The sequence below is a fragment of the Porites lutea genome, chromosome 2, assembly GCF_958299795.1.
Source record: "Porites lutea chromosome 2, jaPorLute2.1, whole genome shotgun sequence".
Classification (NCBI taxonomy): domain Eukaryota; kingdom Metazoa; phylum Cnidaria; class Anthozoa; order Scleractinia; family Poritidae; genus Porites; species Porites lutea.
In genome coordinates this window covers 44036628-44049948 of record NC_133202.1, presented here as the reverse complement: position 1 = coordinate 44049948, position 13321 = coordinate 44036628, and the positions used below count along the sequence as shown (strand labels likewise).

General features: G+C 41.8%; 1 protein-coding gene across 1 annotated transcript in view; it reads left to right on the top strand.

Annotated features, from left to right (window-relative positions):
• LOC140926264 (gamma-aminobutyric acid type B receptor subunit 1-like) overlaps positions 1-13321 on the top strand; it is a 42069-nt gene that overhangs the window by 9776 nt on the left and 18972 nt on the right. Inside the window, exons 4-9 of the mRNA XM_073376033.1 lie at positions 661-840; positions 2056-2199; positions 2331-2420; positions 3666-3797; positions 4712-5008; positions 6112-6177. Coding sequence (XP_073232134.1) covers positions 661-840; positions 2056-2199; positions 2331-2420; positions 3666-3797; positions 4712-5008; positions 6112-6177 — 909 coding nt within the window. The remainder of the gene's footprint in view (positions 1-660; positions 841-2055; positions 2200-2330; positions 2421-3665; positions 3798-4711; positions 5009-6111; positions 6178-13321) is intronic.

The following is a 13321-nucleotide window of genomic DNA, read 5'->3' as shown; positions in this document are numbered from 1 at the left end:
TTAGTCATATTATCTGCTGTCCAGTCATTCTCTTCTAGTTAGTTCTGCTTGAGTCCGTCAATAAGTCGTTTGTATTTGTACGATGCTGGTAACTGTTGACTAGGATTCAGTGGCGTTTGTTGTAAGCAAGTAAACCACTTTTCTAAAGTGATTCGTTGATAGTAGTATGTAGAATAATTAAGTAATATATGTCGCAGAGTCCCAGTCGATTTGATGTTTCTTCTGTGAATGGTGTTCAGCAATATGATTGTTGACGTCACCTTTTCTTGTCGCTCGCTTGTGATCAGTTAGTCGCGAGCTAAGGTTTCTACAGGTTTCACCAATGAAATTGGCCTGGCAATCGCAGCATTTGATCTTGTATACTGCTCCCTCTCTGCCCTCTGGTTTGTCTTTGTCCTTAAAATTAGTTAGTAGCCGTCGTAAAGTGGTTATCGGTTTGTACACAAAGCGTATGTTGTAGGGTTGTTGTATACGTGCGATAGTTTCAAAGGTGCCTCAGATCTACCGCATTGTCGCTGCCGTAACAGGGCCAATACTCAGACCAACGTCAACTCTGGCATCGTGAGACAAACGATATAATTAACCAATAACAATAACCTTTTTTATTGGCAACATATGATTGCTTTTGAATTAACATATGGTTGTTTCTCCTTGAAACAGATAACATTTCTCGAAACAACAGTCAAACTGGACGAGCTAGTGACTGATTCTTTTGCCTTCACATTTTTACCAACTGCGTTTTCATTTAATCCGCCCACGATCAAATTTATGAACTTTTTCAAGTGGAAGAGAGCTGCTGTTGTGTATGATTTCTTGACAGATGAAGGGGCTAAAGTTAAGGTTAGTATTCTGTCAATTTATGGCACAGGGCAAAATGATGACAATTCACTTTCTCATATCAGGAATTGAAAAGATAAAAGCCGTGCAAAATGATCCCCATACACGAACCTGACTTAAATATACTTATTTTCTTATGTAGAAATAGAGATAACTAAACGACCAGTAATTGGAAAACCTTTGCTCAATGAGATGGCACAAATGGACGTTTGCCTTTTTCTCACTAATGAAGTCAGTTCCGGTCATTAACTACGTGTATAAGGCATCCTTTCTTATCTTGGGATACTTTGATTACGTATATTTAAAATTGCATTTGCTGCATCGCAAGATCCAAAGCCGTTGGGGGTGTGAACAAAGTAAAGTTATGTTGATAGTTGCCTTAGCTGCTACGAGTCTCCTATAGCTTACATAGTGGTAGAGCATCTGGACTGGTAACCAGAAGGTCATTGCTTAATTCCTACCGAGAAGAGAAGTGATGACGTCACAAAAACTAAATTTGTGAAATCATGGGATAGGTTGGCACATCCAGAGAGAACAAAATGAAGAATGCCCTCTTGCTAAAAAACAGCCTATTTTACTCCCCACCAATTTGCCTTAAAAGGTGGGGAGTAAGTATTCCGTACTTTGCGCATGCGCAATTTGTTCGATAGTACCATGTGCTTGGTCGGACATGCCTCTGATGCTTGTTGCACTTTACTGTTCAAATTCGCCTACTAAATACGTGAAATCCTAGTACATTACAAACTCCATATAAATCCTTCTAGTTACGATCCAGGCCAATTTTACAAGGATTTGTATGGAGTCATCGGAGCATAACGGTACTTATATCTCAGTACAAAGGGGACACTTCTCATATTTTTCTTTCAGAATATGTCAACCAATCCAATAATTTCTCAAATTTATGTTTTGTGACGTCACCCTTCTCTTCGCTATTGGAAGTACTCCAATGTTTTCTTCCTTGCCACTGGTGCGTGTCACTGACTGCATAAATAAACATCTTTTCTCAAAATTCTACGAGTTCCCTTTGTTTTCGGCCTTAAAAGGGTGCCAATTTTCTACTGTATTAGCCTTTAAAAGGAATCCGGTTTACGAACTTTTGCTGTACGCACCTTTTACACACCTCCCTCGTAAATTGAGATGAGTTCCCCCCTTATTCTGTTCACACTTTTTCACCCTTCTTGCTTGTCCTAATGACTTTTAATTATTTTATGTTTTAAGGTTGTGGAAGATCTTGCCGCGACAGCTTCTTCGAACCTCACTTCACCTCGCGTTAACCTGACGTTTGAACCAATTAACCCACAGAAAAGCTTAGCCGAGGGAGGATCGTTTGAATCTATTAAGAATAGTCTGCAAAGCCTAAGGGTAATTGATCTTGTTTTTGCTCCTATAACAACAACAACAACAACAACAACAACAATAATAATAATAATAATAATAATAAGGTGATTCACTTCTTGTACGTAGACGACCTTAAAGTGTTCGTTTCGTCTTAGACCAAGCTGAATAGGGCCGTACGACCTACCAGTGCAGCTATGCAGGATATCGGCTTGCTGTGGAATCCAAAGGAATGCAGCGTTATCCAGGTCAGGTAGGGCAAGCAAGTTGAAGATGCAGCAGACCTCAAGCTGGGCAAGACGGCTTTGGTGGAGAACCTCAAAACTGGTGTCAAGAACATTTTCCTTGGTGTGAGGCTCGTGGACTCAAGTCTGTAGAACAAGAGTAAAAACTAATTAATATCAAGGCGGCTATGGAGCCACATGTATATGAGAATCCAGACCGGATAATGAGAATTGTGCGGATATTTGAAGGGATTCGCCTCACTTGTGAAGGACGCACACAATTTAGTCTGTGAACTAGGGACTGGTCTGAATTTAGCCACTCCCTAACCATCGTGTAGCACGCAACAGAGGATCAGAGGACATCCGGTGAGACAATATCTTACGAAAGCTGTGGGAGAGAATGTTAAGGAGAGATGGCGAGGACGTCTGCTGTGGGCCAGATGGGAAGACGACCTGCTGCGTGAACAGGGTCGTTTTGTCTGGTTGAGTGGGTGGGTGTGCGCCCCTTCTGCTATCGCAGGGGTCATGGAACTTTACGAGCAGCTCTTACTACTTCTTACTTCTGGTCCACGCCTAAAAGACGACAGGAAGAAGACTGACACCAAAAGCCTCTAGCGATCTCTCATACAACTTTCAAGATCTCTTACGATTTCCAGCCCTGTATCCCTCAATAGTGTGTTAATATATGTAGTTGAAGGACATTATCTTTTTGCCAGGTGTTGTCTGCTTAGTTGCTCTGAATAACTTCCGCCTTTTTTCTCTGCAAAGTGGAGAACATGTAAGGAAAGAGCAATCCTTATATTTTGAATGGTAGAGGTCATCTTTTTTAGACTACCACAAAGCTCGCGATTTTAACCTTATTCTTCTAAGATTTGTTTATCACCATTTGCAGCGTTGTTGAATAAGTTCCACCCAGGCTTCTGAGCAAGGGTCACTCCTGTGAAGGAGAATTGTCTGCTTAGTTGCTCTGAAGAACTTCCGCCTTTTTTCTCTGCAAAGTCACTCTTCCAGATGTTGTTCACTTTGTTTAGTGATTGCCAGGCCAGTGCTGTGCGGACTTTTATGTCTCTTTCCTAAGAACATGTCCAGCTTCCCAGGTATTTGCGGCTTGCTCCCCTGTCTCTTCGATTCCACAACTGTTTGTTTACTTTTTTTACCATCAATTGTCTCTATTTCTACACTTTCAACGTTGATATACAAAGCTTTGGTCCTTATTGCATTCTATATTCCCATTGCGTAAAAACTGTCTGGCTTGCCTAATCTCGTCAGATAGAAGAACAACTTCATCAGCGTTATTCAAGCCGCTCCTCTTTTCCTTGTGTGGCTTACCACATTGCAAGATCAACCGCAATGACAAATAAATATGGTGCCAAAGTCATAACTCAGGAAAATATCACTCAGGTTAAAAATAATCTGTTTCACCGTCAGGGGATAGAACCTTCCCTTTCATGTTGCTACATTTTACCATGATTGCATTCGTGATTCTCTCAGGGATGTTGAACATCGCTTGATGCTTAATTGAGACGAATGCTTTACTAAAGTCAATGAGAACCATGTAAATGTAGATGTAAATGTCGCGATTGAGAGGACAAACATACATGTCCTCTTTAAATAGCTTTCTGCAGTGGGCTCGGACATCAGCATACTAAGGGCGCCGATGGCAGCCACTATTAGTCCATTTATGAGCCCACTGGACCCTCCCAACCCATGATGAGTGATGATGTAAAGTGATGAAGATAGACCACAACACCGGGAACTACGTCCCTACTCTTTTCGAATAGTGTGTGGGTTCTTTAACGTCCCACAGAGTTATATGTGAACAAGGTTTGTGAGACGGGACCTCCGGTTTATCGTCCTTATCCAAGAAGACTTGAAAGTCTAATCATTTGCAGATGTCATTAAAAAGACAGCACTTTCTCCTCAGTTATTTTTAAGACCCTGAGTGTTGGTCCGGCCAGGATTCGAACTCGCGACCTCCCGCTCAGCAGACCGGCGCTCTCCCAACTGAGCTAACCGGGCGGCTGATGGTAGATGGTAATTCTTGACTCCTTCAAGGATACCTCTCAATGCCAGCACCTGCGTAATGGTAGATCGACGCGGGCGAAAGCCATTCTGGTTATATTGCAGATATGGATCTATTTTTTGGGCGTATTCGATTTAATGGCACTCTGTTTATTAGGTTGGCGACTATCGATGAGTAAGCTGATACCTACGGTCGTCGATGTCACAGCGTTTCAGTACCTCAGGTTCTCCAGGTGCTTTACCTTGGCTTATCTGCTTCTTAACATTAAGCACTTCCCACACTGTGAATTCAGTCTCTGTTATTCCAAGGTTATGCAGAACAGGATGAACATTATCCAGGGTTGTGTCTTCAGCAGGGGTTCCAACTGAAGCCTACCCGAGCTTACGCGCAGAGACCGGTACGTCAGACCAAATTAACACCATGTGGAGAATGTGTGGGTAAGGTACCAGAGGGCTTTGCTCAAGTTTTGGCACGCTGTTCATCACTAGCGCAGACTAAGTACATGACCAGGCATAATGCTGCACTAGTAGCGTTCTACTTTGACGGAAATGCTAAGGGACCTAAAGCTTGCCGACTTCTCTCCTCCTTGGTACTCACGAGTGGAGCTCAGCCCGTTGCACCTGTCATACGACGCTCAAGCATACTGAGATGTTCCTGTTCACGCAGAGCACACATAGGGTTGATTCGCAATTTGTAAACCACGAGGAGATGTGTGTGGTGGCTGTGTTAATGAGCTGTCCCTGATTGGACAACCGCCCGAAGAAGGATACTGAGAAGACAAAGAAGTACCAAACACTGCGGTGGGAGCTTTCTAAGCAATACCCAGTCTACAAGATCGTGCATCTGAACGTCATCATTGACGTTCTGTCGGAATAGTCCAAGGAGCTCGATGTTGAGATGAGTACGCTCTTTGGGGCGCTGTGTAGCGATGTTCTGAAGTGAACGCAGAAAGCTGTACTGTCCAGAAACGGCGAAATATTTTGAATGAATAATTATGGTTCATATTCCATGAGAGCTAAGCCAATCAAAGCTCTAGAATTGATTTATCCAATGATTCAGTTATTCATAAAAAATATTTCTCCGTTTATGATTGACTCCAATCTCCCGGCGAATTCTTCATTACTAACTGTCGCTGAACATATTTGAAAGATGTGAGCAATATACCATCGATTCAATGGTATAGCATGATTATGATATACTATAGATCAACCTCGTTTCTAGGCGCGGCAGCCTAGCTGTATATTCTTTGGTGAACTAATGAAAAAAACGGTGGTGTTCACGACCATCCGAAGACGAAATACTGAGCTGAATTTCCAACTGACTGAACGGAAGAAATGCAAGGCAAGATCTGCATGATTCTTCATATCCTACGTACTCAGCCTCATTCAATAATTCCTTATTGTACCATGCTCTCTAAATATGGTCAGTTTACGCGTAAGTTTAAGAATATACAAGAAGCGAACTTGATTTTTTTTTCGCGAAGGAATTATTACAACGCTAAAAAAGTGCAAACTGCTTAGATTTGACCTTGAAGCATAGTATCCTATTGTTATGGATTTCCCATCATTAACTGGAAGTTCACATCATCATTCTAAATTGATGATGTTCTGCGCACAGCCGGAAATACCTCTGTGCTCGTAGACTTGGATGTACATTTCTTAACCAAATATCAAATATGTTTTCATTGATCAGGAAAGAGACTATAAAATCTTCATCGGAGAATTTGGTGACAGAGCAGCCGGCTTGGTTTTTTGCGAGGTAAGAAAAGTAGAACTAGATAACTGTTCCCGCATAAAAGTGAACTGGTGGTATGAAGCGTGTGTGGATGTCTGGTGGTGGTGTTGGTGGTGGTGGTGTGTGTGTGTAGGAGGGGGGGGGGGGGGCGGGGGGAGAGGTCAGGGGTCCTCCCTATAATGGCCTTTACGAGGAGGTTCCGCTCAAAAGAGGTAGCTTTTTCAGGTTTCAGGTGTATGAAAGGGCACGGGTTTCACCAGTTGAAGTATATGAAAGCGTAGGAAAGTAGGTCCTAAGATGGCCTAAAAGGACTAAGAGATGAATTTTATGGCTATGAAAAAATTCGCGAAAGCGTTCTGGCTTTGCGATTTATTCATATTTTGAATACAGTGCCTTTACAGTAGTAAAAAGGGATTCAAACTTCTAAACTAGGTATGTGAACAAGGGGTAATTAATGTCAACGTCTTTACATAATTTGAGTTACTGTAGTTCCTTTTTGGCTGTCTTTAGAATCGTATCTTGTAATATAGTATAATTTAGGCCGTTTAAATTTTAATTTTCTGACAATAATCCCGGCCAATTTTATCCGTAAGTCATCCTTCAGGAAATTTAACAGCCATGACCAGGAGCGCATCACCCAAGAGAATCCATTTTAAAAATGATCCTTGGTGGAGAAATTAAAAAGGCGAAAACCGTATTTACTCGATGAAACAACGAAAGTAGGATCAAAGTTGCTCTCAAAAGAATGCTACACCAATCATAAGAATGCAGCGTTTATTCGAGGATTGTAGAAAAATCTTTACAATTTTGGGACCGATACACCTTTGGTACGATACTAAAGGCGCTTTCTATTTGTCAGAATTGGCCGGCCGGACCATTGCCAGACCAGTATTTTTGACAATGACATCGGCCTTTTCCAAGGTTTTTTGCTGAAAAACCATCTTCTTCCCGACACTATAATTTAGGATTTGACTGATCTGGCTGGATAGTTTTGATTAACAGTTAAATTCTCATCATAACAGGAAGGGTCTGGCCGGACAGTTCTGACAAATGGAAAGCGCCCTAAGTGTCCGCCTTAAAGAGAGATGGCCCTCTTATAGAGAGTCAAATGAAAGGAGTGAGAAAAGGAAGATACATCTCCAACCTTAAGATCTTTTTTCTCTAGGTTTCCGTTTACAGAGGTGTCAGAGGTACGTGTCCGTTAAGAGACAGTCGACTGTATATGGTATTCTATATCATTCAGCGATCTCGATTCTATCTCAGAAGAAGAGCGACGCATGAAAACCGTTTACATCTTTTTTTTTAAATAATAGTTACAAATGATGTTTTATAGTCGACTCTCTCTGAACGGACTCCTCCATAAGACGGACACCTAGAGTTGGTACCTACCTTTCTTTACTCCTTTTATTTGACTCTCTATAACAGGGCTATAACACAAAACTTTACCTTGCATAAAAATCGATAACTTAATGTAATTGCTGAAATTCTGGAGGTTGCGAATAATCCCAAATCTCAACAAAAACAGGTGTAGCACGGTGCGAGGCGATAGATGATTCGAACTCCACGTGATAGAATATTAAAGCAGATTTAATGACAGAACCTTAGAGTTCATAACAATAGCAGTCGCGCGTAAAACAATTCAGTGTAATAGCAATGTTCGTGGCCTAGTAACGACGGCACAGATCGCAATAGTAGCGAGTAGTAATACACGCAGTAGACGAAGAAATAGCAGACATAGTCGACGTAACAAAACGTAGACGTAGACGTAGGCGTAGGCGTAGGTTCGAACTGAAAGCGATAATTAAAGAACACGAATTTGATCGACGACTCGCACCAAAAGTAACAAAAACTAGCACTCTATAGCTGCAGCAAAATATCTTGGGATAGCAACTCCAATGATAGCGGGATAACTTATAATTTCTAGTATTGCGTTGCCTCTTTTATAATAGACTATATGTGTCTTATTCCTAGGGCGTTAATGAAGTAAAACTGTACCTACACTTTACGCGTTTCCTAGCGGAAAGTAGTGCATCATGACATAGGCGTCAAAACCCACAAAATGTTTCTAGAAAGATTGATATAATCACGTTCTATAACCTAAAAATAAAAAACTGTCTTAAAGCAACTAAAAAATATTATAAGACAAATGAACAAAAGAACATTTCAAAACTAACACTTACAAGTACGGACTACCTGCAATTGGCAAAGCTAATCGGGGCAGGTAGTATGGAGACGTATCACTTAAACTTAGTTTACAGTCAGTTGATACAAAGGGATTTTACTGAATCAGGCACTAGAAGTTCCAAAATCTTCCGTCATTAACTGGGAGCGTAAAGAGACACGGCCTGTCAGCACACGCACAAGCGCAAGACAGACATCAGGGTCTAAGACGGACACTTATAGCAAGCAGTCCCAAAGGTGATCGTCTAAGAGAGAGTTGACTACATCGTCATTTTGTTGTCTGTGATTTAAGGCGTTTAATCGGTAACGTTGACGGTAACGGGGTCCCCGCTCTGTTGGCCTCTTTCGTACCTAGCCCGTTATTCGATTTTGTTTTTCTCACCAAGGCGCCTTGTCCCAGGCTATCTGGAAAATGGTACCTTAACGCAATTTTTCTAGTATTATTAGGGAGTTTAAGATACTACGACGGCGACGGCGGCAAATACCTCGCTTAAAAAGTGACTTCTCGATATATGAAACTTTAGCGCGATTAACTCCAACTCGGTCACTATGTTTTACGTAGGCGAACTCTCCTGGAGTGGAATTCTTAAGAAAAATATCCAAGTTTAGAAAGAGTAAGAGAGATTCGTCGTCGTATGTTCACGTGAAATTAGGCAATTCACGTCGTAGTCGTGCAGTGACGGCATGGAAATGTACAAAAAAGCGTGATGCACGTACAGAGTTGTTGTTTTGCTAATCTTAATCAGTTGCTCTTTGACGTTCTCGTTGCCGTCGCCGTAGTTAAACTCTTTATTATAAGGCTTAACTACAGAATACAGGTTTATTCGGTATATTCTTTGGGGTGGCTCGGTGGCTTTATAGTCCCGGATGACGAGCCACCCTGCCGCCCCACTAAAATATATACCATTCTGACTCGTTTTTTGAAGACAATTACCTAGACTAACGAGCCATCGATCGAGCCACCGAGCCACTTGTATGTCTCATATCTCTCTCGTTCTTTAAACACCTGTCATGACTAACAAGCCACCGAGCCACTTCTGTTTGAGACCTTAAAGGGACGCGATCACGGTTATGCGCATGCGCGCCGTTTGTCTCTTCAGAATACATTTGTCGGGTCAACACTAAATTCGAAATCGCCATTACCGGTACAATCATTGAAAATCCTTCGTTTTATTCGGACATCCGTCGCTTTGGCTGGTCTAGTTATACTTCGGTAGTGGTGATTAACGTGTGGTTGTGTTATTTGACTGGTTATGTTTTAAGAAGACGCCAAAAATAATGTTTTGATCATGGAGGTTCAGAAGAGCATCGTGGCCGTCTGGCAACAGGACACTCTGAAGAGTCTTTGGAGATAGAGAAGCTTAGCCGATCGATCTGGTATGGTTCTAGGAGTAGTGTGTGGCTTACGAAAAAAATACACGACACTTGAAAAGTGGTTAAAGGCATGAGTTCGTTCAACTTTGATTTGATTTTTGACTCCGACCTGTAGTTATACCGCAACAGGCCGCGCGATCTTCACCGATCTGGTATACTTGAAATGTTCCTTGTATCTTTGCTTTACGATCGTATATGTTTAAGAATTGATGTTTTCAAAATAAATTATTGCCCGAATTTTCTATTTATAGTCTAGTTTCTTTATGTGTTCTACTCGATGACATTTGTTTTGCGGAACACTGACCCGATGTAGCCTGCGAGCAAGCTCTCCTATTTGGGCGAGTGAAAAGTACACGCGCGAGAGGCACGCGAGAGGAGACGCGACTGCGGGGGGCGGGGAAGAGAAAGGGAGAAACTCGTCCACATTCAAAAGACTAAGGTCATCGTCGCTTAAATCGACAACATTCTCTTTGGCCGTTCCGGAAATGGAGAACAGCGTTTTCCTGGACTTAGCTCTTTTTCGATTTACTCTTGTTTCTTCCTCTTCTTTCTCTTGTTCTTCTCGGCGGTCAACTGCTATTTCTTGGTCAGTTACTCTGCCATGTACTTGTTTTTGAATTTTCCTGCTCAGTGGACTTCGATCGGGCGAGGAAACCGACGTTAGAAGGCAGCGCTTGAATCTCTCTTTGCTCGAATCACTGTTCTCATTGTCGGAATTAATCAAGGCGCTTGAAACAAGGGAAAACAACTGATGAAGGTTTCTGATCTTCCTTCCACAGGAACTACACACTCGATCCGACTTATCCTCGCAATATTTTACTGGCAAGCCAACACTTTCACACAGCTTTGCCAGAATAACACCAAACGAGCCCTTCTGCTTTGAGGGCTGAAACAAGTTCTCGGTTCCAATATGACGGGCGTGAGATCCAAATTTGACTTGAAATGAACAACCACACAGACGACAGTTGTCTCTCACAGAAGGAGAAAGCGATTTTCTTCCTCTGCCGGTTTTCTTTTTCGGAGTGAGCTCCGCGATCGCCGACATAACACGGGTTTTTGGCGAAAAGAGCATCGTGTTTCTACATTTCCCGCGAAAATTTAGGGCAGGCCGGCTAGGCCTGTTATCAATCAACTTTAATTTCCGGAACGCCATTTTTCAGTCAATGGTATTTCCCTTCGTCTGGGCGAAGTACAAATGAAAATTTGTAAGGGATGGTTGCAAGCTCTCCTTTTGCCGGCCCCTCGCGGCTTCGCCCTTCGCTCGCGCGTTCTCGCGCGGCTCGCTTCGCTCTCCCAAAAAACAAATAGGAGAGCTTTCTCGCAGGCTAGACCCGATGCAACGCGAATGAATTTGTTCATTTGCTGCCAAGCAATTGAAATTTATGCTCAGTTAAGGATAATCTTTATACTCATACGTTGTGTGTTTTTGTCACTAATCAGGCGCTATTTGTAGGTATTTCTGGGTTTATATAAGGCGAACTGAGAGAACAGTAATAAGATTTTTTTTTTTTTTAATTTTTTTAAAGAGGGTAGCACTTAATAGCCAAAGGCTAATAAACTTGTGACCCTCATAAAATAAACAACTATTTACAATCTAATAAATATAGAAGATGTTTGTTTACAAATTTTGTTTGCCGATCGGTGACTGCTTTGTTAGCGTGGGTACGACCTCGTAAAAATACACGTTGGTAGACTGCAAAACAGTCGGTTTTTTTCTCAAAATCAGTAAAGAAATCGGTAAAGCGTGGCGTAAGAGTCTTACGCGCGCGAAGCGCGCGAGCCTCACACGCCCTAAAAGAGAAAAAAAACCGACTGTCCGTTTTCCATACAATGAGTTCGTTCGGACCAGGGGGTTCAAAAATGTCGTCGAGCTGTCAAAAATCTGTTCGCAACTCCGCCCTCTTTGTGAATTTGATAGACTCGCGTGTTATTATTGACGCTGTAATCCAGTAGTTCTAAAGCAGTTTTTAGCGTTGCTTCCCTGTGAAATGTAGTGTATATAGTGTAATGTAGCATATATAGTGGAGGATCAAAAATGAGTGAAAGTGGCACTACGACAACAAAGCCTGTGCCTGCTCCTCGAAGAGGGAGAAAGCCGAAAGAGCCGAGGGCTTTGGACAAATTGTAGAATGTGCGGCTGTTGTTTCAAAACACATTTCGGCAATTTTACGAATGGATGGATAAGCTCGGAAAATGCGTTTGTTGCGCCTACCAGAAAAGGGTAGACGTTACCAAAGTGGGCCGACCTACTGAAAAACGAACTTTTCGTTGTCCTCGAGGAAGGAGAATCTTTCTCCACAAGAGCTGTTTGCTCTCCGTGCGGAACAACGGTTAGAAACTGCCCCGGGAAACTGCACGGCGATGCTTTCGCAAATTAGAGAAGAACTGAACACGCCAACTGACAATGAACAATTATTTCGATTGAAAAGAATGAGTAAATCCCCTCATTCCAAACCACGTCTTGGTGATTTAGCTCTGTAAATTACTATCTGCGAGAATTTAAAATCCTGCCAAAAACACTAACGAGCTGGGCCCAGCGTGACAAAACATTGCAGGAAAAAGTCACATTCACGGACACAAAGAAAATCGCTTAAATTATTCAAATCCAGGAGGCACTTTGGAGAAATAAAACAACCTAAAACCCTTATCAGCCGCAATGAAGAGCTTTACATTTCCAAAGGGGCGAAGAAAGAAAATGCTCTTGCGTCAGAGGGCAAATCATGCCTACCAGAGAAAATCAATATGCGTGTCACGACCTCTCAGTATGAAATATATTTAATAAGCGGCCGAAATTCACATTTGCTCAGTCAAAACGTTTTCCTCCAAAGCATAATCTACTCGACAAAGAAAACAATTCATGGGAACAAGTGGCATGTTTGCATGAGGTAAAAGTCGTGTGTTTCCTACCGATCCCGCTTTTTTAGCCAGGCGAGATCGGCCGTTGCACGGAACTTGAAGAAATCTTTGCATGAACAAACATCCGATAAATAAGGCTTTTGTCAAATCCTGTTGGTAGAACACAGAAAACATCCTTTCCTCTGAGTAACATAACATAACATAACATAACATACATGTTTATTCAAACTCATATATAACTACATAAATTTGAAAGGGAGAGTCTAGAGGTTAACCCTATGAATAAAATTCTCCTAAAAACAACAAACAAACAATAAAAATTACAACTTTAAAAAGGATTTGAGTTTACATTTAAAAAGTTCAAGGGTACCGGCTTCAACAACATTACTAGGTAAATTGTTCCAATAACTAATTACATTGTTAAAAAAGGAATATTTAAAACAGTTGATTCTAGATAATTTACAATAAAGCTTATACGAGTGATTTGCCCTAGTGGATTGACTTTTGCGAATTGAAAGAATTCCTCAAAATCCAAGTGTGATAAGCCAAACACGATCTTATAACATTCAACAAGAGAGGAATATGTCCTACGACTGGACAAAGATGGCTAATGTAACGTGTCACAACGCTCTTCATAAGACACATCACCTCTTTTTTGCCTAAGAGCTAATCTTGACGCGCGTCTTTGCACGCTCTCTATTGCATGAATATCTTTGACAAGATATGGGTTCCAGACTGGAGCAGCATACTCTAGAAG